Here is a 25,626-nt window from a genome sequence, read left to right as displayed (position 1 = left end):
AATAGAGCAGGTAACTCCATAAGACTTATCAGGGATGTGTGGAAGGCTTGGGATTTTAGGTAGGGTGGCCAGGAAAGGCCTCAATGAAAAGATAATATTTGAATAAAAACCTTACAGAGGTGAGGGAGAAAACTGTATGGAAATTAGATGGAAAAATATGCCAGGTAGAGGCAATAGCAGGTGCAAAGGCTCTGGGGCAGAAGCATGCCTGACATATTCAAAAAACAGCAAGGAAGCCACAATGGCTGAAGTGGAGTATGTGAGACAGAAGTATAATAGGGGATGAGGTTAGCCAGGTAACTGAAGATTAGATCATGTAGGTCATTATAGATCATACTGAGGCTTTAAAAATTAATTCCTTCATTTATTTATTTGACAGACAAAATTATTTGTATTTACCATGTACAACATGATATTTCAAAGTATATACACATTGTGGAATAACTAAATCTAGCTAATTAGCATATGCATTGCCTCACATAGTTATCATTTTTTGTGTTGAGACATACAAATGGCCAACAGGTATATGATAAAACGCTCATCACTAATCAGCAGGGAAATAGAAATTAAAAACCACAATGCAATATCACCTCATATCTGTTAGAATGGCTATTATCAAAAAGACAAGCAGTGTTGGTGAAGACGTAGAGAAAAGGGGACTCTTGGGCACTGTTGGTGGGGATGTAATTTGATACAGCTATTATGGAAAACAGAATGGGATTTCTTCAAAAAATCAAAAATAGAGCTATTGTATGATCCAGAAATCCCAGTACTGGGTATATATCCAAAGGATATGAAATCAGTATGCCAAAGAAATATCTGCACTTCCATGTTCATTGCAGCACTATTTACAGCAGCCAAGATATGGAATGAACTAATCTATTAATGGATGAATGGATAAAGAAAATGTGGTATATACACAATGTGGTATATACTATTCAGTCTTAAAAAAGAATGACATCTTGTAATTTGTGACAACATGGGTGAACCTAGAGGACATCATAAAATAAGACAGACACAGAAAGACAAATACCTCATGATCTCACTCATATGTGGGATCTAAAAAAGGTGATCTCATAGAAGCAGAGAATAGGATGGTGGTTACCACAGGCAGGAGTGGTTTGGGGTGGAGGGGGGAGATGTTGGCCAAAGGATACAAAATTTCAGTTAGAGAGGTGCAAAAAGTCTAAGATATCTGTTGTACAACATGGTAACTATAGTTAATAATATTAATATATTGTAATCTTGAAAAATGCTAAAGGAGTGTGGCTTTTGAAAGGGGAAAAAATCAGAGGATTTTGAGCAGAGGAGAGTTGGCTCTGGTTGCTGTATGGAGAACAGACTGTAGGGGAGCAAGGGCACAGGCAGCAAGACCAGTTAAGAGGCTTTTACAAAGATCTTGACAGGAGATGATGAGCCAAAGTGGTAGCAGCAGAGGTGATGACCAGTGGCTTTATTCTGGATATGTTTCCTTTTGTATGGAATGCAAAAGGGACTTGCTGATAGGTGTGTAATATCAAAGTAAAAGGAGTCAAGAATGACATCAGAGATTATACTCAGAGCAAATTGAAGTGGGAAGTTACTATTACTTGAGACTGGAAAGACTGTAGGAGGACCAGGTCTGTATATGTGTGTGAGGGTGGATATCTGAAATTTAGATATGTTAATGTTAAGATGTCTGAGAGGCATCTTAATGGCTATAGTGAAGAATTGACATACTTGGTCATACAGATCATATCCTGTACCAAGTCCCTCTATTCCTGTAGAGTAATTGTCTATTCATGCATTATGATTATCTCAGCATTAACCCTTGTCATGTGATCATGTAACATTAGGGTCTGCTAAAGCATTGTGGATGTTTGAGTATATATCATGGTTACTGTCCATTCTATGGATGTTACTCATGCTCTAGAGTTGTCTTATCATGTACCAGATTTTCTCATACACTGTGTTTTTCTGAACTGCACTGTTCCTGTCCATTCCTGTCAATTGCCCATTAACTCTTTTATAGCTCATCAACCACGAATGTCACAGCACATATATTAGGTTGACCATAAGAAATTATCATTTTTTAAATTCAGGATATTATGGGGGTACAAACATTTTGGTTATATGTAATGCCTTTGCCTCACTCAAGCCGGGACTATAAGCAGAAATTGCCACTTTTGTGAAACAATTGTCAAATATTGGGAATTTCATGTGGTACAATCTAATACTATGATTATCTCTATCTCTAATGTGGACACTTCATCATGCCAGAAGTCCACCTTCTCCATTATCATAGCTTTTCATATGCATATACCAGATTCATAGAGACAACCTATTTTTTTGGGGGGTGAGATGAATCTAAAAGGACTCTTGTTCTTAATTTTGTTAACCTTAATAGCTCCCCAACATGCCTCTGTTTTACATACTGGTCTCTTGTATAATCTTTCCTTGGAAAAAATGTTTTATGTTCCTCCATTCCCTCTGAAAATTAATACACTGATATGACTGTAAAACAGTATAATGTTGGATCACAGTTTGGACACTTTCAACTGGTCAGTGTCTTAGATTCAAAGAAATCACACAGATTAAAGATAGTAAGTAAGTGTCACTTTATTGGCTGCTTTCTTAACTCCATGTCTTGGGTAAACCTCTACCCATCCAGATTTCATGAAACAGCCCTGCATATAGGGAACTCCAATTTTGTCATCAGTATAATTTGCTGACTTCTTAGGGACTTCAAGAGGCTAGGCTTGGATTTTTTTTATGTTTTGGCCCCTATCTAAAGGAGTGGGTGTTGCCCTCAAATATCTCTTCATGGGTAAACATTGCATTCTTATTCAAGAACTATGCTATCTCATTATTCAGTATTTTATCAACCTGAACCAGAGCAAACAGTCTATCTACTTTAGACCCTTTGATAATTTGGAAAATTACTTAACTCTATCAGGATGAGAATCAATACCAAAAATTAAGAGACTCCAGGTCTTAATATACTAGAATTCTCCACAATATTACACAGTTAACCAACGCAAAGGTATTTGTGACACTAAAGATCAAACAGGGGATTGGAGGGAAATAAAATGAAGGCATGAGAAAGTATATTAAGCTTTTGGATTATAAGAGATAGCTGAGGCTAAGGGAAGTTCTATGACTCACCTGGTCATATGGGAAGACAAGAAAAGAAATGGAACTGTAATGTAAGACTCCTCATTACTGATCTAGAGCTTTTTACACTACACTATGCACTCTTTCTTGGATGGGTTCTGGTATATTCAGGAGAGGGATATGTTGGGAATGAATTTTGGTAGCATTGATAAGCTGTGGAGAGAGGACTGTCAAATTAAACATTGAGGAACTGAAAACTAGAGGCATTAACTGGCTCTAATAGAGTTGAATAAGATCTCTCCTTTTTACCTCTTTCTCCTCCCTCCTTTTGTTTTCAACACCTTACCTCTTCCCCTTTCTCTGAACTGTGAATCTCACAGGTCTCTCCAAGTTGGTGCCTAAGAAGATGATGATCACCCAAATGAGTCATTACTATGTGATCAGCGTTGGGCTTCTTTTCCTGGTTAATATTTTCCCTGGAACTACTGGCCAAGGGGAATCCAGACGGCAAGAACCTGGGGACTTTGTGAAGCAGGATATTGGCGGGTAAGAACCCTTAACTCTTGGAATGAAAGAAGATTATGATAAAGGCTTGTCTTAGACCAAAACTTTAGATTTTTCCCCACAGATGAACCCAAGTACTGTGATACTTATACATTACATTGTATTCAGAAAGAAATCATCAGCTCATACCCTCAAGGTGGAAAGAGATCTCAAAGGTCTTTCTTCTTAGGCAACTGCCTAGCCCATGCTTGAACCTCCTCTGTAATATCTTAAAAACAGTTCTCTCCAGCCTTTTGCTCTCAATTTTATCTTTTCTCTCTTAGATCATCTTCAACCTGTACCTTTTTATTGGCTCTGGTCCATTAGCATTTAAACATGATCAAGAATGTTCCATCTTAAATTTAAAAACATTCCCTCCAGATAATGCCTTAAGTCTTTGCTCCCCTTCACAGCCGTATTGCCTTAAGAGGTGGTATGCTTCATTGTCTCTATCTGTATCTCTCACATTCCTCCACCTGCTGCTATTTGACTTCCAACCCCATGCCTCTAAGGAAACTTCTCTAACCAAAATGGCCAACATTGGCTCTGTTGCTGAAATGAACAGCTTGTCTGTCCTTATGTTACTTAATTCCTTTAGTAACATGTTGCAGTATTAAATGTTTTGACTTCTCCCTCCTTGACTTCTTTTTATTATGAAATAAGATATACACATAGAAACATGCATAAAATATAAATTTAAGTTTAAGAATAATTCTCTGGTTTGACTTCAGAGATACCACAATTCTCTGGTGCTTAGATTAGGTTCTATAGAATCAAGGCATGGAACAAGGATTCTTGAGCAAATGATTTATTGAGAGTTCACTCAGGAGAAACCTATAAGGAAGTAAGGGAAGCAAGACAGTAAAAGGGAAGAAGTAAAACAAAGGTGTAGCCTCAATTTGATCTCATGGGGAGGTGTGAAACATAAAGGGCACTACAGATTTTTCCTACCTTCAGGCAAAGGGCCCAGCCTATCGTATCCTGATCTCAATCAGTCCTTGCCTGTGGGCCTCCTGGAGGAAGGCATATCCTCCCAGACGTTTTAGGGTGATGTGGCTCCCTTCAACACGTGGTAATTCTCCAAAGTAGCTGAAGGATGGTTTCACTGGCCCAGTAAAGGGAATCTGGGCATAGTACCAATAATAAATACTGCACCTGGTTTTCTTTATATATATATGGCTATGCTTTCTACAATATTTTCACAATGTTATGTAGCTATATCAAAGGCCCTTGTGATATAAATATAGACTCTTACCTCTTCAAGCATTAAAGCCTTTTTAAATTTTAAGTCTGAGGATAAAGTTTTCTAAAAATGTGTTGCATATATTTTCTTACAATCCTAAACAAGGATTTTAAACAGAGTAGTCCCTTTTCTTGATAGCTTTTGGTAAATCATAAAGAACATTCAAGGCCAGGCACAATGGCATGTACCTGTAGTCCCAGAAACTGGGGAGGCTGATGAGGGAGGATCTTTTGAGCCTACACGTTCCAGACCAACCTGTGCAACACAGTGATGTTAAAATAAAAATAAAAAAATACAATATTGATTGTGTCTAAAAATAAAAAATAATAATTATATTTATTCTATGTCTTTTTTCTTTTTGTCTCTATTTTCAGTATTAATTGTTGCCTCTCCTCTTTACATTGGTTTGTTTACACCCTCTTGGTGATTAGAAAACCAGACAGCCAAGCCTTTTAGCAATTATATTAAAATAGGAGGCCAAGAAATCCTGCCTGAAAAAGCAGAGTGAAGTGCTTGTTTTTAATACAGAGGCATAATTAGTACATGTTTCTTGAATTAGAAAATTTTTTGTTTACTTTCTTCAAAGTCTAATGCAATTCATACTTTGGAGGAATGAGACTACTAAAAACCTGGCTCCAAATATTAGGATTGGCACTCTATTTGCACTTGGTAGAAATAAAGAAATCAATATAACTTTAAAATATATCATATATGCTAGTAATTCTGATAATTAACAGAGCTACTGGTTCTTTTTGTTTGCTTGTTTTCATAACTTGTTAATTTTGGTTTTGTGTGTTGAAAAAATCTATTTGCTATATTATTTTATCCAACTTTCATGGTTTATTCAACTGAAATTGCCTGGGTTAACTGCCTTAGTAGCTTCAACAATGGTTTATTGAGTAGTACTTTGTATAAATCATGTGCTAGATGCAATGGTTCTCAATATTTGCTTTGTGTAAGTAAGAAAGATGTCTCTATACCTGAAGATTGTGATTTAGGAGCTCTAGGGATAGTGGCTAGTAATTTGAATTTTGTCAAATTCCCAAGATGATTCTGATGTAAGGAATCTTTGATCAATACTTTGAGGATACAGTTTCTATTTTCAAAGAACTAACAGTATAATTAGAGATTTGGGATTCTAGAACTTTAGAATAGCCCAGATGGGAAAAACTGCAGAAAGCATCTAAATCTGATCCCTCATTTTGTATATGAAGAGATTGAAGTTCAAAAAGGACAACTGACTTTCCTAAGCTCTTACAACAAATTAACAGTAGAGCCGGGTCTAAAACACCAGTCTCTGATTCCAGGTCTTATGTTCTTGAGGAAAATCTACAGAGAACAATTTTAACTTCATATAATAAATACATTTCTCATACCCCTGCTTCCTGATCCAGTATTTTGATCATTAGCAAATGGAACTATATATGTGAACAACGTTTAGTTGAACCATTAGGAAATTGTCATTTTTCTGGGTCAGAATGGTTGAATGTCAGCAATTTCATAATGAGTCAACACGTAAGTGTCTAAGTAGCAATTAAGTGCCAAATGGATCTTCTATTGAGGTCTGACTACAGTTTGTTGTATCTGTCAGGATCCCAAAGAATATAGATAGGACATATCAATTAAAATTATTTGAGAAGGGTAGATTTTCAGAAAGACTAATCATAAAGTTATGGTCTAGGTGGAAGGAAAATACAAGAAATAGAGTAAGAACCTAAAGCCTGTAGCAAACAAAGCATGTAGAATAAGGCTTCTTAAGAGAGCAGAGATTCTTATTGGGGGAAATCACCAGCTTGAGGAGACATCATAGGGAGATAGTCAAAGAATTACATACCCAGACTTTACTCTTCTTCTTTGATCTTCAGCCAAGGTGGCCAAATTCAAGTTGAAGCCAGAGTCCAATGGAACCTGCTGATATAGTTCATACATGTTAGCCTTCTAGGAAAGAGTACAGGATGGAGAAGAGTAGAGAATATATATGAAAGAGAAAATGAAAGACTTTGTGCACAAGGCCTCATATTTAAAGATTAAGAATAAAGTGGAAACCGTGATTTGGGAGACCATGACACAGCACTAACACTTTTTCTGCATCAAGATTATATGGTGGTGGCAGTAGTGACAGCTGATGCTGTGAACTAAAGAAGAGATAATGGGAGAGTTGCTTATTTCCTTGTCACGTCTACAGCCTAACTTGGTACCACTGTCCAAAGGTATCAGTCCTTGTAAGCATATTGAAAAGTATTCTCTCAGTCCTCTTAATCTCAGAATAAACTGGTACCTGTGGCCATACATGTATTTACTGTAATTTGAAGTCCAATCCCTTCTATTTACATGCAATCTGTATTATGGAATCAATGCATCAATACTCTTAGCATTCAATTATCAAATTTTAAACTTTCAGAACCAGATGTGGGTGGGACCTGAGTGGCTGTCAGTTTTTAGGGTCCTATCCTGGGCAGAAATCCTTCCTGCATTATGCTTGATGATTGACCTGGCAGGTTGAATCCTTCCAGTGATAAGCTACATCACTACCTCTGGGCATAGGTCCTGGTGCTTCCTATACTGAGCTGAAGCCTCTAACACCAGTTAGAGTTAGGGACTTATAACAGTCCCAGTTATAAGGACCTGTAACATTGGTTTCCTCTTCCATATAGCAGCTCTCAGATCTACTCCATGATTTCTTGTCTGCAGGTTAACTCATTTCTTTCAACTATTCTTTTGATATACTATGGTTTTTCAGACACTGCCTAAAACTGGAAATTTTTCTTTGTTCTCTAATTAGATGATGTTGAAACTCAAGAATTTATACTTATTTGTGGTTTTTGTATTCCATCACATTAATTTAAACTTTATATTCATATAGCTCTTACTATGTACCAAGCACTATTCTAAGTACTTTTATATGTTAACTCATATCATCCTTATAACAGACCTGCTATTCCCGTTTTAAAGATAAAACATGGAGACGCAGAGTGGTCAAGTAACTTGACAAAGCTCACACAGCTAGCAAGTGGCAGAGCTAGGACTTAAAAGCCAGAGAGGCTGGCTATTAACGACTACAACCTATTGCTTTTTATGAGTTTGGCCACTTTCAAGTAAGAATTAGGCACATGTCAATTTCTTTCATGCATGTGAACATTTACTTATATATAACAATCTCTGAATATTTAATATCTCAGCCATATGGATGTATACTGTATTAAGTCAGGGCAAGTGCAGTTTTCTTATAGGACCTGGAGGAATAAGAAATATCATTTGAACTTATCATTTTCTGTTATAAAACGGAAATGTAGCATTTGTGATACTGGGCAGGGATGGACATTTGAGGCCAGGATCAAGTATAGTTTGTAGGTGATGCTGTGACTTCCTAATGCATCATATCAAGAGGAAAGATTGTCTCAGTACTACTGATAATAAATTCGATCACTTGTTAAGACGATGATTGTCAGGACTCTCCATTGTAAGGATATCAGCCACTAGGATTGATTGAGCTGGTGGCCAGCTCATTGCTTTTATCATGGCTGTGAGTGTGGGGAAAAAAGCAAATAGTAGTGGGGGGTAGAATATTCCTAGTACTGTGGTTTTCCCTTCTTTCTTGTCAAAATTATTTTCTCCATATACACAGTGTTATAAATGGTTCTCAGTCTGGCCTATGAAAGCCTACTTAACCAAAAATGTTGCTGAAATAGTGCTCATGCATTGGCACTATGGTTACAATCATTCAGATAAATTATGAGTAATAGGCCTGCATAATATTGCCTGGAAATCTAGCTACCTTTATGGCATTGTTTCAAAGGAAGAACGTACTCTTACTTCTTTGCAAACTTTGCTTGGATTAAAACACATTTTAAGTTGGGGTATGTCTGCTTATGTTCATATGAAATCACATCTCTACGGTCTACTTACCTTGCTATTTTATCATTCACAACATATACTAGTTAAATCTTCCTGTGCATTTTTTTGTGTGTGTGTGTGAAACAGTGGCTTTCAGTTACCAGGAAGGCATGAAGGATTTGGTCTTCATTTTACTTTAACTCAGCAAATAAAGTTAGTGTGAATAGGCAGGGTATGTGTTGGGTGGGTGTGTGTCAAGTCAGTCCTTCCCTAGTTTTATTACCAGTCTATGGAAACTATTTCAGAAAAGAACAGCTGTGTTTTTTGAGATGGATTGGGCATATTCTAGCTAAAAATCAGGGTTTTTCTCCCCTTTAAGCAGCTTTTGTAAAGATGTTAGAATGTGGGCTATTGAAATCCAGGTGTTTCTCATTCCCTCCCCAGTATATTACTGGTGTCCCTAGTGCTGAATCTTTACTTAGACCTTTCCACTTAGAGGAAAGACTGGGCTTAAAAAAATGAAAACAAGGGGAAAGTTGAGAAATGGTGAGTAATCTGATTTGACTACAATTTCTGGTCAGAAATAAAAGTAGTAGAACTTGCAGCTGTAAATATATATAGGGAACAGATGGCACAAGGCCATGAATGTTAGGTTAAGGAGTTGGAATTTTATTTGGTAAATGGTGAAGAGTTATGGAAGGTTTATGAGCAGTGCAAAGACATGATATGTGCAGAAATTTTGAATTTTCATTATTTTTTTTTACTTTTTTTTATTTCGGCATATTATAGGGGTACAGATTTTAAAGTTTCAATAAATGCCCTTCCCCCCCTCCCCCCACAAGTCTGAGGCTCCAGCATGACCATCCCTCAGATGGTGCGCCTATCACTCGTTATGTATGTATATACCCGCCCCCCCTGCCCCCCTCCCCAATACTCTATTACTGTAGTACCTATGTGTCCACTTAGGTGCTACTCAGTTAATACCAGTTTGCTGGAGAATATATCTGGTGCTTGTTTTTCCATTCTTGGGATACTTCACTTAGTAGTATGGGTTCCAGCTCTAACCAGGAAAATATAAGATGTGCTATATCACCATTGTTTCTTAGAGCTGAGTAGTACTCCATGGTATACATATACCACATTTTATTAATCCATTCTTGAATTGATGGGCACTTGGGCTGTTTCCACAGCCTTGCGATTATGAATTGTGCTGCTATGAACATTCGAATGCAGGTGTCTTTTTTGTAGAGTGCCATTGGATCATTTGGGTAGATGCCCAGCAATGGGATTGCTGGATCAAATGGTAGATTCACTTGCATCGCTTTAAGGTATCTCCATATTGCTTTCCACAGAGGTTGAACTAGTTTGCAGTCCCACCAGCAGTGTAGGAGTGTTCCTCTCTCTCCACATCCACGCCAGCATTTGTTATTTGGAGACTTTTTGATAAAGGTCATTCTCACTGGAGTTAAGTGGTATCTCATTGTAGTTTTGATTTGCATTTCCCTGATGATTAGGGATGTTGAGCATTTTTTCATATGTTTGTTGGCCATTCTTCTGTCTTCTTTAGAAAAGTCTCTGTTCAAGTCCTTTGCCCACTTTTTAATGGAGTTATTTGATTTTTTCTTCCTGATTTTTGTGAGTTCTAAGTATATTCTAGTTATCAGTCCCTTATCGGATGCATAGGATGCAAAAATTTTCTCCCATTTTGTAGGTTGTCTGTTTACTTTCATGACTATTTCTTTGGCTGTGCAGAAGCTTTGTAGTTTGATCATGTCCCATTTATTTATTTTTGTTGCTGCTGTGATTGCCTTTAGGGACTTCTTCATAAACTCTTTCCCTAGGCCGATGTCTAGGAGAGTGTTTCCAACTTTTTCCTCTAGAGTTCTAATAGTTTCATACCTTAGGTTTAAGTCTGTCATCCAGCATGAGTTGGTTTTTGTGAGAAGTGAAAGATGTGGGTCCTGTTTTAGCCTTCTACAGGTGGCTATCCAGTTTTCCCAGCACCATTTATTGAAAAGGGATTCTTTTCCCCAGCGTATATTTCTGCCTGCTTTGTCAAAGATTAGATGGCTATATGAGGATAGTTTTATATCAGGATTCTCACATCTGTTCCACTGGTCAATATTCCTATTTTTGTGCCAATACCATATTGATTTAATTACTACAGCTTTGTAGTATAGTTTGATATCTGGCATATAAATGCCTCCCATTTTGTTTTTGTTGCCTAGAATTGCTCTTGATATTCGGGGTCATCTTTGGTTCCATACAAAGCGTAAAATTATTTTTTCTATATCTGTGAAGAATGCTGATGGGATTTTAATAGGTATTGCATTGAATCTGTAGATCAGTTTGGGTAGTATAGACATTTTGATGATATTGAGTCTACCGATCCACGAGCATGGTATGGATTTCCATCTGTTTACATCCTCTGCTATTTCCTTCCTCAGTGTGTCATAGTTGTCCCTGTAGAGGTCTTTTACGTCCTTGGTTAAGTGTATTCCTAGGTACTTTAATTTCTTTGTTACTATTGTGAAGGGAATTGAGTCTTTGATTTGGTTTTCAGTTAGATTGTTGTTGGCGTATATGAATGCCTCTGATTTCTGTGTATTGATTTTGTATCCTGAGACTTCACTAAATTCATTCATCAGTTCCAGGAGTTTCTTGGTTGCATCTTTCGGGTTTTCTAGATATAATATCATAACATGAGCAAACAGTGAAAGTTTGATCTCTTCTGCCCCTATTTGGATACCTTTAATTCCATTTTCCTATTGATTGCTGTAGCCAAGATTTCCAGCACTATATTGAACAAAAGTGGAGATAGTGGGTAGCCTTGTCTGGTTCCAGTTCTAAGTGGGAATGATTTCCGTTTTTCCCCATTCAATATGATGTTGGCTATGGGTCTGTCATATATGGCTTGTATCATATTTAGGTATGTCCCTTCTATGCCTATTTTCTTAAGTGTTCGTATCATGAAAGGGTGTTGAATTTTGTCAAAAGCTTTTTCTGCATCTATTGAAAGAATCTTGTGGACTTTGTTTTTGCTTCTGTTTATGTGGTTAATTGCATTTATAGATTTACATATGTTGAACCATCCCTGCATCCCTGGGATGAAGCCCACTTGGTCGTGATGGATTATTTTTTTGATTAGCGTCTGGATTCGGTTAGCTAAGATTTTGTTGAAAATTTTTGCATCTATATTCATTAGGGATATTAGTGTGTAGTTTTCTTTTTTTGTTGCATCCTTTCCTGGTTTTGGTATCAGAGTAATATTCGCTTCATAAAAGGTTTCAGGGAGGTTTCCGTTCTTCTCAATGTTGTGGAAGAGTTTCGCCAAGATAGGTACTAGTTCTTCTTTGTAAGTGTGGTAAAATTCGGGTGTGAAGCCATCTGGACTGGGACTTTTCTTTTTAGGGAGATTTTTAGTTGCTCTTTCTATTTCAGCTGTTGAGATTCGTATGTTCAGGGAGTCTATTTCTTCCTGGTTGAGCCTAGGGAGGCTGTGTCTTTCTAGAAATTTGTCAATTTCCTCCACATTTTCGAATTTGTGTGAATAAAGATTTTTGTAGGACTCATAAATTATATCTTGTATCTCTTTGGGATCAGTTGTGATATCTCCTTTTTTGTTTCTGATGGAGCTTATTGGAGAATTCTCTTTTCTGCTTTTCATTAGCTTAGCCAGTGGCATGTCAATTTTGTTTATTTTTTTAAAGAACCAACTTTTTTGTTTTGTTAATCTCCTGAATAGCTTCCCTGTTTTCAATTTTGTTTAGTTCTAATTTGATCTTGTTGATTTCACTTCTTCTACTGGGTTTGGGGTTGGTCTGTTCTTCTTTTTCCAGCTCTTTGAGTCATATCATTAGATTGTCTATTTGTGATCTTTTTGTCTTTTGGTTATAGGCATTTATGGAGATAAACTTTCCTCTCAGAACTGCTTTAGCTGTGTCCTGGAGGATTTGATAACTTGTCTCTCCATTGTCATTTTCTTCATACAATTTTTTTATTTCTATCTTTATTTCTTCATTTATGAAATAATCATTTATTAGGAGGTTGTTTAATTTCCACGTTTTTGTGTAGAAATGTGAGTTTCTCTTATGGTTGATTTCTACTTTTATTCCACTGTGATCTGACAAGGTACATGGTATGATTTCTATATTTTAAAAATTCCTTGAGGTTTACTTTGTGTTCTAGGATATGGTCAATCTTAGAGAATGTCCCGTGAGCTGATGAGAAGAATGCATATTCAGTGGATTTCTGGTAGAATGTCCTGTAAATGTCAGTCAGACCCAATTGTTCCAGGGTTTTGTTTAAGTCCATTATTTCTTTATTAATTTTCTGTTTGGAGGATCTGTCTTGTGCCCTCAGTGGGGTGTTGAAATCTCCGGTGATTATGGAGTTGCTATTAATCCATTTGCTTAGCTCCAGTAAGGTTTGCTTTATGAAACTGGGGGCACCTAGGTTGGGTGCATATATATTTAAAATTGTTATCTCTTCTTGTTGAAGTGTGCCCTTCACCATTATATAATGACCCTCTTTGTCCTTCACTACTTTTGTTGGTTTAAAAACTATATTGTGTGAAATTAGAACTGCCACACCAGCCTTCTTTTGGTTTCCACTTGCCTGGAATACTGATCTCCACCCTTTTACTTTTAGTCTGTATGCATCCTTGCAGATTAGATCTGTTTCCTGAAGACAGCATATACTTGGCCTGGGTTTTCTTATCCATTCAGCCAGCCTATGTCTGTTGAGTGGAGAGTTTAAGCCATTCACATTTATTGAGAGAACTGATAGGTAAGGTAGATTACTGTTCGGTCTGTTGGGTTGGATGTTGTTGCTTTTATTTCTCTCTTTAGGCATTTTATTAACCGCCTTTAATATTTGGGTTTTGGTTGTTTTTATATTCGTGAGTTTTTATTATGGTGTTCCGTGCGTAACACGGTTTTGAGTACTTCTTGTAGGGCTGGTCTTGTCTTGGTGAATTATCTGAGACTTTGCTTGTCTGAGAATGTCTTTATTTCTCCTTCATATATGAAGCTTAGTTTTGCAGGGAATAAGATTCTAGGCTGGGCATTGTTTTGTTTCAGAAGAGTGAGAATGGGGCCCCAGTCTCTCCTTGCTTGTAACGTCTCATTAGAGAAGTCTGGTGTTATTCGAATTGGCTTTCCTTCGTATGTCACTTGCTTCTTTCGTCTTGGAGCTCTTAGAAGGGCCTCTTTAGTTGATATTTTTGTCAGTCTGATGACTGCATGTCATGACGTCTTTGTGTTTGCATTGAATCTCCCAGGGGTCCTCTGGGATTCTTGAACTTGTATATTTAGATTTTGAGCAAGGCCTGGGAAATTTTCCTTTATTATATCTTCAAATAGCTTGTCCAACCCTTGAGTGTTGTCTTCTTTGCCTTCTGGTAATCCTATGACCCTCACATTAGGTTTCTTCTCGTAATCCCACATCTCTTGTAGGCTTTGCTCTTTTCTCTTGTTTCTCTGCTCTATCTCTGTGATGGTTTTATTTAGTTGGAGGGTGTTATCTTCAATCTCAGAGACTCTTTCTTTTGTTTGATCTACCCTGTTCTTGAGACTTTCCACTGTATTTTGTAGTTTCCTGAATTGATTCTTCATTTGCAAGAGTTCGGTTAAACTTTTCTTCATTTTGTCTATTTCTTTAGTGAACTTTTGTTCTAGGTCCTTGAGGCTTTTTGTGGTTTCTTTGTGTTGGTTATTGAGTTGTTCTTGCAGGTCGATGAGTGTTCTTATGATCCACATACGAAATTCCTCTTCTGTCATTTTGGTTGCCTGATTTGGGTTGGTGTTCGTTTCTAGGGGGCTGGTGCTCCTCTTTGGGGGTGTGTTTTCTGTTTGGTTCTTTGTATTTCCTGAGTTCTTTCGCTGATTTCTTCCCATGTCGATCAGTTGTTGTTTCTTTGCTTTAGGTTTTTGTTTGGGTATTCACACGCCTTGTTTAGTTTCTGAGCCTTTAGGTGGTGTCTGTGGGTGAGATTCGACCACTCCCGGTATAATAAGTCAGTGGGTTTCGTGAAAAGGCTGTGCAGGATGCCGTCCCTGTCAGTAGGTGGCACTTGCTTGGAGGAACAGCCTATGCTATTGTTTTTGTGTCCTGTTATCAGCTCTTGTTTGAGCAGAGCTGTGTTAGGTAAGCCTGCCCTCAGGCACCACCAATGCCATTAGCAGGGGTCAAAGTTCTATTCTCTGCTTCTAGCAAAAGCTCTGAGGGTGGGCCTGGAATGGCCCCAATCAGCCAGAAAATCTGTTTGTGGTGGTGGGGCTGTCTGAGACCCACAGTCTGGAGCAGGCCTTGCTCCTTTCCACCCTCCCCAACTCCACAGCTTCTCCTGAGCCTCTGTCAGCAGGCCAGACCACACGCCTCCAGGCCTCCCCGGATTGTTTTGCCGGGGGCGAGGTTTCCTGTGCAGGAACGCCACCTGGGCTGGTCGCATGGCCTCCCTTTGGGGGTTCCCTTTGGTTGCCCTCTAGGATGCTGCTCTGCCTCTGAAGGCACACACACCTCAGTAGGCTGTTCACACATATCCCTTCTGTGCCCCGGGCAATGCTAGACCTTGGTGCACGGGATCTGGTCTGCAGGTCTGACCTCTGGGTCCCAGAGTTCAAACTATATCCCCACCAGGGAGAGGATTTCCGGTCCCAGTTCACCCACAGGGAGCCCAAGCTGGGTCTATGTCTCTCAGTCTCCGAGTCAGCACCGTTCTCCTGGGAACACTGTGCTAGCAGCACCTGCGAGGGCTGGTGGGTGGGAGCTCACAGTCTGAGTTCCCCTTAGTCAGCTGTAAGGTCCCTAAAGGGAAGGTCTCGTTCCCTGGAGGTGCCTCCAGCTGGTGGCTGTATTGTCTCTCTGGGCAGCCACGGGTAGGGTTGGTGGAGTGGAGATGGAGGCAACATGGCGCCTGCCGTGCGTCGTGGGTCTGTGCACAGAGAGGTGCTTGGAGGGAGTTGGGAGCCTGGTGCTGCGTTCCCTACAGGCTCACCCCTAGCTGGCTGCGGCCGTTTCTGGGCTGGTGTCCACAGGTCTCTCCACCCGCTGGGTAGCCCAACAGCAGTCCCAAATGCAGGGAAGGGGAAACGGCAAATCCACCTACCCTTCCCGCTGGTCTCTGGGCTGCTCTGTCGGTCTCAGCTTCCAGTTCTCCTCTGCAGCCTCCTCCCGTGGAGTCTCCCGGGGGCTCAGGTACCCCTCCTTCCTGCCCTCGTCCGCTGTATGCTTGTCTTCTTGCTTCTTTTTTTCTAATTTCTGCTAGAATCTGTCTTTTCTGCAGAGAAACTCTGTCTGGCGGTGTTTCTTGTCCGCCATCTTGATCCACCGAAAATGGGCAGGCATTTTAATTAGCTTCTCCGCCAAGGGCTCAAACCGAGCTTCTGCTTTGCAAAAAAGCTCAAGGTGATTACCAGCAGCAAGACAAGAAACGCTGCTTTGCAAACGTTCTCTGACAATGCCCCTCTTGTTGGAAGCAGCTTCTATTTTGTGAACTAACATGTCCACAGATTCCTTCAAGGCAAAGACCTGCGAAACCCCTGAACCTTCTCACATCTTTTAGGCTATTTCCCAGCAAGCTCTGCACTGCAGTTCCCTTTTCTTTCTCCTTCCCATTGAGGCATCTGTATCACTTCTTGTGATCTGTCCACTTGGCCAGTCATCTCTACTCTTGACTAGGTTCTGGTGTTTCTCTGGCTGAAGCTTTCCTGATAGCTTTTGTCTATGACAAAAAAAATTTTTGTTGTTAATATTTATATTTGAATAATGCATTTGAGTACATAAACTACTATTTTAAGGAAGAGAAGAAAAACTTTTAATACTTCTAGATATAAAGCATTAAGCCTGGCAATTTTAATATATTATATTATTTAATATTAATACAACATATCTGTGAAGTTATTTTAATTTCAAAGGTGTTATAGCTATTACTAGAGGTATTATATGGCTTTAGTTACACAACTAAAAAACTAAAATGCATGTGTCAAATTTTTTAAGCCTATTTCCCTTTCCTCATGTGTATCTATTTTATAATTTGATTATGTTGGCAACCTTGTAAATTAAGCCAGGGAAGGATTAGTTGTTTCATTTTACTTTATTTTGTTTTCTGCTCCATCATAACACCTAAAACAGTAATAGGCACATAATTAATACTCAATAAAAATGCATTGAATGATTAAGTGAATTGAATTGGTTTATAAATTTGAACTTGAATTAAATATATAAATTAAATATATACATATGAATATGTATAAAAATATAAAATATAATAAATATATAAAAATATAAATTAAATATATAAATATATAAATTTGAACTTAAATTTAAAAATGAGTTTTCCAAGGTTATCAGCCAGAGAGTGGCAGTTTAGAGTGAGAACTATTCAATTCAAATGTTACTACTATTCTGTAGATCTTTCTCAAGGTCTTTTCAGAACAAGAGCCTTGCTCACTGCTAAGGATAAATATTGGGGAGAAGACATATTGTCTGTCTCTTAGGAGAGTCTTAACCGGTATCTTGTGACTTCATAGCTCTGATTAACTGGATGCTGGAAATAGTTATTATATATTAATTAATGTCAACTTTCTGGGTTCAAGTTAAAAAATGGGGAAAACTGAGACCCCGAAACATATAGTACTATAACTTGCTTAATGGTCTCCCCCAAATCACCAGTACAGCTGGACCTAGAACCCAGGATTTTAGGGCTTAGTCCATTACTTGATTCTATTAATACCTCATGCTTATTGACCCTTGGAAACAGCCATTTCTTTCATCATATCTTGCTTTCCTCTGAACTACTCAGGGCCTTTATTTCTAGTGCTGTTAAACCATACCAAGCTCCTTCTCCAAAAGTGAAAGTATCAGTCTCAGTGCCTGGGCCTGATTAGGTGACTAGTAAAGTGCCTATTGCTTAGAAAGGCTTGCAAAAGACATCAAAACTGGAGAAGCAGGAGATAGCTGAGAGACACTAGAAAATGAGAAAAGTTGGATTATAGCCCTGTCTTTGCCTGTCAATAGTAATATGGCTATGGGAAAGTTTGGTTTATAAGAGAGATTAAGGAGTGTCTTATGAGTCCTCTTGTCAGCTTTAACATTTGATGGACTACTATTGCTCTTGGTTGCCCTATCTCCATAGGATGGGAGTTGGGGTAGACTAAATGCAATTAAAGGGTCTGCCTGAGTCTGTTTTTCTGTGAGCTTATGTCTTTCGGAGCTAGAAGAGAGGTGAGTTTTCAGTGACAACATTTCCCTTCTTTATTTTGAGGCTTATTTATTCATGCAACAAAATTTGATGAATCAACTGTATGCCCGGTACTGTTCCCAGTGACATTTTGTCCAGAATTTCTGCTTGTGTCTCTCCCCTGCTGGTATGGAGCTGAGGCATATGCCTGGGAAAGCTCATGCCTGTGCTGGAGTAAGAGCTCAGGTATTGACCACTGTCTGCCTCCTAGACAGGCAATCATTGTGACAAATAAGAAGTACTAGCTGTTTTGGTTAAGATATAGGGCTGTGTAACTGGCCCAGTCTATTGGTTGAAATTGTCTTGAAATAAAATATTTCGATATGTAAGTTTTCCTATTAAGAACTACAATTTTCCTTCTTTTTTCCTTGCACTGCCCCAGACTCTCTCCTAAGCATGCCCCAGATATTCCTGATGACAGCACTGACAACATCACTATCTTTACCAGAATCTTGGATCGTCTTCTGGATGGCTATGACAACCGCCTGCGACCCGGGCTTGGAGGTCAGTTATTACTTTGATTTCCTCTTTTTGGCTATTGTCATCTAAAAAGAGTTGTTAGACATAGTCTATTGACCAATGAGGTTAGCATAAAGCTAAGTTTCTTTCCTATGAGCGCTGGAAATTAGTTCTAATCCTTCATTTCAGTGGATGATTTCTTTGGTCTGGTTTTGGAAGATTCCAGATTTCACTTAGGCAAATGCATCTGGAGTATGATACAGATGGTTCCTGACTTACAATGGTTTGACTGATAATTTTTTGACTTTATGATGACTTTAGCAGACTTAGCCTGATGTATTTCAATTTATAAAATTTTTGGTTTATTATGGTTTTATCAGGACATAACCCCATCATAAATTGAGGGGTATCTGTACCTCAAAGTTAGACTATGCTCATTTCTAGTAACAATATACCAATCCCTGCCTGGATGACAGGTGTGGCCTAGGAACCAAAGCTGGGAAACATGTCTTTGTTCCAAAAACCCTGACCACATATCAGCCTGACACTCCAAAGAGGAGAAGTCTACTGGCTAGGTGGGATATTAGTTGGCCATAAGTTTAGAATCATTAACAATATGATCACAATGAATTAAATGCATTGTAATATATCATGGATAGTGTTGAAACAGCAAGTATGCAAGTGTGTGTGTGGTGTATGTGTGTGTATGTGTGTGCGTGTAATTTTTTCCCTGACCCATTTGAAAATTAGTTGTAGATATATGTCCCTTTATCCCTAAATACTTCAGTGTGAATTTTCTTAGAACAAAGAAATTATTTTTTAAAACTGCAATATAATTATAAATTCAGAAAACATAATTTAACATAATATCATTTTCTAATTTGTAGTCTATATTCAAATTTTGCCAATTATCCCAGAAGCATCATTTATAGCAATTTTCCTTGATTTAGGATTTAATGCAGGATTACGTATTACATTTATTGTCATGTCCATTTAGCCTATACTCAGCATTTCTTTGTCTTTTCTGACTTTGATTAGATCTTTCTTATTCATTTTTGGAAGTAACACCACAGGAGTTAATTGTGTTTTTCTCAGTGTGTTACTCAAGAAGGGACATGATGTCTGTTTGCCCCATTATTGGTAATGTTAATTTAAATGTTCACCAAGTTATTTCACTCTAAAATTACTATTTTTTTCAGTTTATAATTAATAAATAATTTGTGTGGAAATGCTTTGAGACTATTCTATTCCTCTTCCAACGTGCACCCAATTGTTTTAGCAGCTATTGATTATTCTTGCATGAATAATGACAATTATAGCTGCAAAATTGTAATTTTCTAAATCTGTTATTCTTCTATATTTATTAGGTGGCATTCTATTACAAAAAGCTTTATCTTTAATTAATTGGCTAATGTCCATATAAATGGATTATTTTTTATTCAATGGATTATAATCCATTAATATCATTATTCATTTTGGTTAAAATTTTTGCTCATAATTTTCCATATTTGCCTAGTGGGAATATATTCAATCTGGCTGCTGTTTACTTTTGTTATGTTCTCACTTTTTGAGCACTTTCTTTTTTTAATTTTTTTAAATTTCAGAATATTATGGGGATAAAAATGTTTAGGTTACATATATTGCCCTTCTCCCACTCGAGTCAGAGCTTCAAGTGTGTCCATCCCCCAGATGGTGTGCACTGCACTCATTAGGTGTGTATATACCCTTTCCCTCCTCCCCCTCCCATCTGTCTGACACCCGATATATGTTATTACTATATGCGCACTTAAGTGTTGATCAGTTAAAACCAATTTGATAGTGAGTACATGTGGTGCGCTTGTTTTTCCCATTTTTGTGATACTTCACTTAGTAGAATGGGTTCCAGCTCTACCTGGGATAATACAAGAGGTGTGATATCACCATTGTTTTTTGTGGCTGAGTAGTACTCAATGGAATACATATACCACATTTTATTAATCCACCCATGTATTGATGGGCACTTGGGTTGCTTCCACATCTTTGCAAATGTGAATTATGCTGCTATAAACATTCTAGTGCAGAGAGGTGGAGCAAGATGGCGGAAGAATAACACCGCCAGACATAGTGTCTCTGCAGAAAAGACAGATTCTAGCAGAAATTAGAGGAAAGAAGCAAGAAGACGAGCATACAGCAGACAAGGGCCGGAAGGAGGGGTACCTGAGACCCTGGGAGACTCCACGGAAGGAGGCTGCGGAGGAGAACTGGAGGCTGAGACCACCGGAGCAGCCCAGAGACCAGCGGCAAGGGTAGGTGGATTTGCTGTTTCTCCTCCCCTGCATTTGGGACTGCTGGTGGGCTCCCCAGCGGATGGAGAGACCTGAGGACACCAGCCCAGAGACCACTGCCGCCAGCCAGCGATGAGCCTGTAGCAGACATGGCACCAGGTTCCCAACTTCCTCCAGGCACCGCCGTGTGCACAGACCCGAGCCACGCGGCAGTCGCCATATTGCCTCCTCCTCCCCTCCGCCGACCCTACCCGTGGCTGCCCAGAGAGACAATACAGCCACCAGCTGGAGGCACCTCCAGGGAACGGGACCTTCCCATTTGGGACCTTACAGCTGACTCAGGGGAACTCAGACTGTGAGCTCCCTACCCGCCCGACCTCCCAGGTGCTGCTGGCACGGTGTTTCCAAAAGAACGGTGCTGACTCAGAGGCTGAGAGACATAGACCCAGCTTGGGCTCCCTGTGGGCGAATTGGGACCGGAAATCCTCTCCATGGTGGGGATACAGTTTGAACTCTGGGACCCAGAGGTCGGACCTGCAGACCAGATCCCCTACACTGAGGGCTAGCATTGCCCGGGGCACAGAAGGGTTATACGTGAACAGCCGACTGAGGTGAGTGTGCCTCCAGGGGCCGATTGGCATCCTAGAGGGCAACCCTCCTCCCAGGAGGAGGCCGTGCGCCCAACCCAGGAGGCGATCCTGTGCAGGAAACCTCCCTGCCGACATCACAGTACCAGGAGGCCTGGTGGCTTGTGGTCTGGCCTGCTGGCAGAGGCCCAGGAGTAGCTGCAGACTTGGGGAGGGTGGAAAGAAGCAAGGCCCGCTCCAGACTGCAGGTCTCAGACAGCCCCTCCCCCACACCCAGACTTTATGGCTGAGAGGGACCATTCCAGCCCCACCCTGACAGCTTTCCCTGGAAGCAGAGAACGGAACTTTGACCCCTGCTAACGGCCTGAGGCCAGGCATACCCAACCCAGCTCCGCCCAGAAAAAGAGCTGATAACAGGACACAAAATCAACAGCATAGCCTGTTCCTCCAAGCTTTGTCAAAGATTATATGGCTATATGAGGATCGTTTTATATCAGGATTCTCACATCTATTCCACTGGTCAATATTCCTATTTTTGTGCCAATACCATATTGATTTAATTACTACAGCTTTGTAGTATAGTTTGAAATCTGGCATATTAATGCCTCCCATTTTGTTTTTGTTGCCTAGAATTGCTCTTGATATTCAGGGTCTTCCTTGGTTCCATACGAAGCGTAAAATTATTTTTCTATATCTGTGAAGAATGCTGATGGGATTTTAATAGGTATTGCATTGAATCTGTAGATCAGTTTGGGTAGTATAGACATTTTGATGATATTGAGTCTACCGATCCACGAGCATGGTATGGATTTCCATCTGTTTACATCCTCTGCTATTTCCTTCCTCAGTATTTCATAGTTCTCCCTGTAGAGGTCTTTTACGTCCTTAGTTAAGTATATTCCTAGGTACTTTAATTTCTTTGTTGCTATTGTGAAGGGAATTGAGTCTTTGATTTGGTTCTCTATTAGATTGTTGTTGGCGTATATGAATGCCTCTGATTTCTGTGTATTGATTTTGTATCCTAAGCCTTTACTAAATTCATTGATCAGTTCCAGGAGTTTCTTGGTTGAATCTTTGGGGTTTTCCAGATACAACATCATATCATCAGCAAACAGTGAAAGTTTGATCTCTTCTGCCCCTATTTGGATACCTTTGATTCCATTTTCCTGTCTGATTGCTGTAGCCAAGTTTTCCAGCACTATGTTGAACAGAAGTGGAGATAGTGGGCAGACTTGTCTGGTTCCAGTTCTAAGTGGGAATGATTTCAATTTTTCCCAATTCAGTATGATGTTGGCTATGGGTCTGTCATATATGGCTTGTTTCATTTTTAGGTATGTCCCTTCTATGCCTATTTTCTTAAGTGTTCGTATCATGAAAGGGTGTTGAATTTTGTAAGAAGCTTTTTCTGCATCTATTGAAAGAATCATGTGGTCTTTGTTTTTGCTTCTGTTGATGTGGTGAATTGCATTTATAGATTTACGTATGTGGAACCATCCCTGCATCCCTGGGATGAAGCACACTTGGTCGTGGTGGATTATTTTTTTGATAAGTGTCTGGATTCGGTTAGCTAAGATTTTGTTGAAAATTTTTGCATCTATATTCATTAGGGATATTGGTCTGTAGTTTTCTTTTTTTGTTGCATCCTTTCCTGGTTTTGGGATCAGAGTAACATTCGCTTCATAAAAGGTGTCGGGGAGGTTTCCGTTCTTCTCGATGTTGTGGAATAATTTCTGCAAGGTAGGTACTGGTTCTTCTTTGTAAGTATGGTAAAATTCAGGTGTGAAGCCATCTGGACCGGGACTTTTCGTTTTAGGGAGATTTTTAATTGCTGTTTTTATTTCAGCTGTTGAGATTGGTCTTTTCAGGAAATCTATTTCTTCCTGGTTGAGCCTAGGGAGGCTGTGTGTTTCCAGAAATTTGTCCATTTCCTCCACATTTTCCAGTTTGTGTGCATAAAGATTTTTGTAGTATTCATAAATTGTATCTTGTATCTCTTTGGGATCAGTTGTGATATCTCCTTTTTATTCCTGATGGAGCTTATTAGAGATTTCTCTTTTCTGCTTTTCGTTAGGTTATCCAATGGTGTGTCAATTTTGTTTATTTTCTCAAAGAACCAACTTTTTGTTTTATTAATCTCCTGAATAGCTTCCCTGTTTTCAATTTCGTTTAGTTCTGATTTGATCTTGTTGATTTCACTTCTTCTGCTGAGTTTGGGGTTGGACTGTTCTTCTTTTTCCAGCTCTTTGAGTCGTTTCATTAGATTGTCTATTTGTGATCTTCTTGTCTTTTGGTTATAGGCATTTATGGAGATAAACTTTCCTCTCAGAACTGCTTTAGCTGTGTCCCAGAGGAGTTGATAACTTGTCTCTCCATTGTCATTTTCTTCATAGAATTTTTTTCTTTCCGTCTTGATTTTTTCATTTATGAAGTAATCATTTAGTAGGAGGTTGTTTAATTTCCACGTTTTTGTGTAGAAATGTGAGTTTCTGTTAGGGTTAATTTCTACTTTCATTCCAGTGTTATCTGAGAAGGTACATGGTATGATTTCTATTTTTTTAAATTTCTTGAGATTTTCTTTGTGTCTTAGGATATGGTCAATCTTAGAGAATGTCCCGTGAGCTGATGAGAAGAACGTATATTCAGTGGATTTTGGGTAGAATGTTCTGTAAATGTCAGTCAGACCCAATTGTTCTAGAGTTCTGTTTAAGTCCATTATTTCTTTATTAATTTTCTGTTTGGAGGATCTGTCTCATGCCGTCAGTGGGGTGTTGTATTCTCCAGTGACTATGGAGTTGCTATTAATCCATTTGCTTAGCTCCAGTAAGGTTTGCTTTATGAATCTGGGTGCACCTAAGTTGGGTGCATTTATATTTAAAATTGTTATCTCTTCTTGTTGGACTGTGCCCTTCGCCATTATATAATGACCCTCTTTGTCTTTTACTACTTTTGTTGGTTTAAAATCTAAATCGTCTGAAATTAGAACTGCCACACCAGCCTTCTTTTGGCCTCTATTTGCTTGGCATATTGATCTCCACTCTTTTATTTTTAGTCTATATGCATCCTTGCAGGTTAGATGTGTTTCCTGAAGACAGCATATACTTGGCCTGTATTTTCTTATCCATTCAGCCAGCCTATGTCTCTTAAGTGGAGAGTTTAAGCCATTCACATTTATTTAGAGAACTGATAGGTAAGGTAGATTACTGATCATTCTGTTGGGTTGGATGTTGTTGCTATGATTTCTGTCTTGAGCCATTGTAATATCTGGCCTTTAATATCTTTGGGTTTTGGTTGTTTTTATATCCGTGGTTTATTATTATGATGTTCCGTGCATAACGCTGTTTTAAGTACTTCTTGTAGGGCTGGTCTTGTCTTGGTGAATTTTCTGATCCTTTGCTTGTCTGAGAATGTGTTTATTTCTCCTTCATATACGAAGCTTAGTTTTGCAGGGAATAATATTCTAGGCTGGGCATTGTTTTGTTTCAAAAGAGTGATAATGGGGCCCCAGTCTCTCCTTGCTTGTAAAGTCTCATTAGAGAACTCTGATGTTATTCGAATTGGCTTTCCCTAGTATGTTACTTGCTTCTTTTGTCTTACAGCTCTTTGAAGGGCCTCTTTCGTTGATACTTTGGTCAGTCTTATGACTGCATGTCATGAAGTCTTCCTGTTTGCATTGAATCTTCCAGGGGTCCTCTGGGCTTCTTGAACTTGTATATCAAGATTTTGAGGAAGGCCTGGGAAATTTTCCTCTATTATATCTTCAAACAGCTTGTCCAACCCTTGAGTGTTGTCTTCTTCCCCTTCTGGTAACCCTATGACCCTCACATTAGGTTTCTTCACATAATCCCACAGCTCTTGTATGCTTTTCTCTTTTCTCTTGTTTCTCTGCTCTATTTCTGTGACTGATTTATTTAATTGGAGGGTGTTATCTTCACGCTCTGAGATTCTTTCTTCTACTTGATCTACCCTGTTCTTGAGACTTTCCACCGTATTTTGTAGTTCCTTGAATTGATTCTTCATTTCCAGGAGTTCGGTTACACTTTTCTTCATTGTGTCTATTTTTTTTCCCATATCCTGGAGGCTTTTTATGGTTTCTTTGTGTTGGTTATTGAGTTGTTGTTGCAGCTGTGTGAGTTTTCTTATGATCTACGTATGAAATTCCTCTTCTGTCATATTGGTTGCCTGATTTTGGTTGGCGTCCTTTCCTAGGGGGCTGGTGCTCCTCTTTGGGCGTGTGTTTTCCGTTTTGTTCTTCATATTTCCTGAGTTCTTTCGCTGATTTCTTCCCATGTCGATCAGTTGTTGTTTCTTTCTTTAAGTTATTGTTTGAGTATTCACACACCTTGTTTAGTTTCTGAGGTGTTA

General features: G+C 39.0%; 1 protein-coding gene across 1 annotated transcript in view; it reads left to right on the top strand.

The window, feature by feature from the left end:
* The window catches only part of GABRA3 (gamma-aminobutyric acid type A receptor subunit alpha3), a 415,959-nt gene that overhangs the window by 124,684 nt on the left and 265,649 nt on the right, over positions 1 to 25,626 (top strand). The window contains exons 2-3 of the mRNA XM_020284959.2: positions 3,474 to 3,639; positions 18,337 to 18,458. Coding sequence (XP_020140548.1) covers positions 3,474 to 3,639; positions 18,337 to 18,458 — 288 coding nt within the window. The remainder of the gene's footprint in view (positions 1 to 3,473; positions 3,640 to 18,336; positions 18,459 to 25,626) is intronic.

This window comes from Microcebus murinus, chromosome X (assembly GCF_040939455.1).
Source record: "Microcebus murinus isolate Inina chromosome X, M.murinus_Inina_mat1.0, whole genome shotgun sequence".
Classification (NCBI taxonomy): Eukaryota; Metazoa; Chordata; class Mammalia; order Primates; family Cheirogaleidae; genus Microcebus; species Microcebus murinus.
Note: the sequence above shows the minus strand (reverse complement) of the source record. Positions and strands in the feature narration are given on the sequence as shown.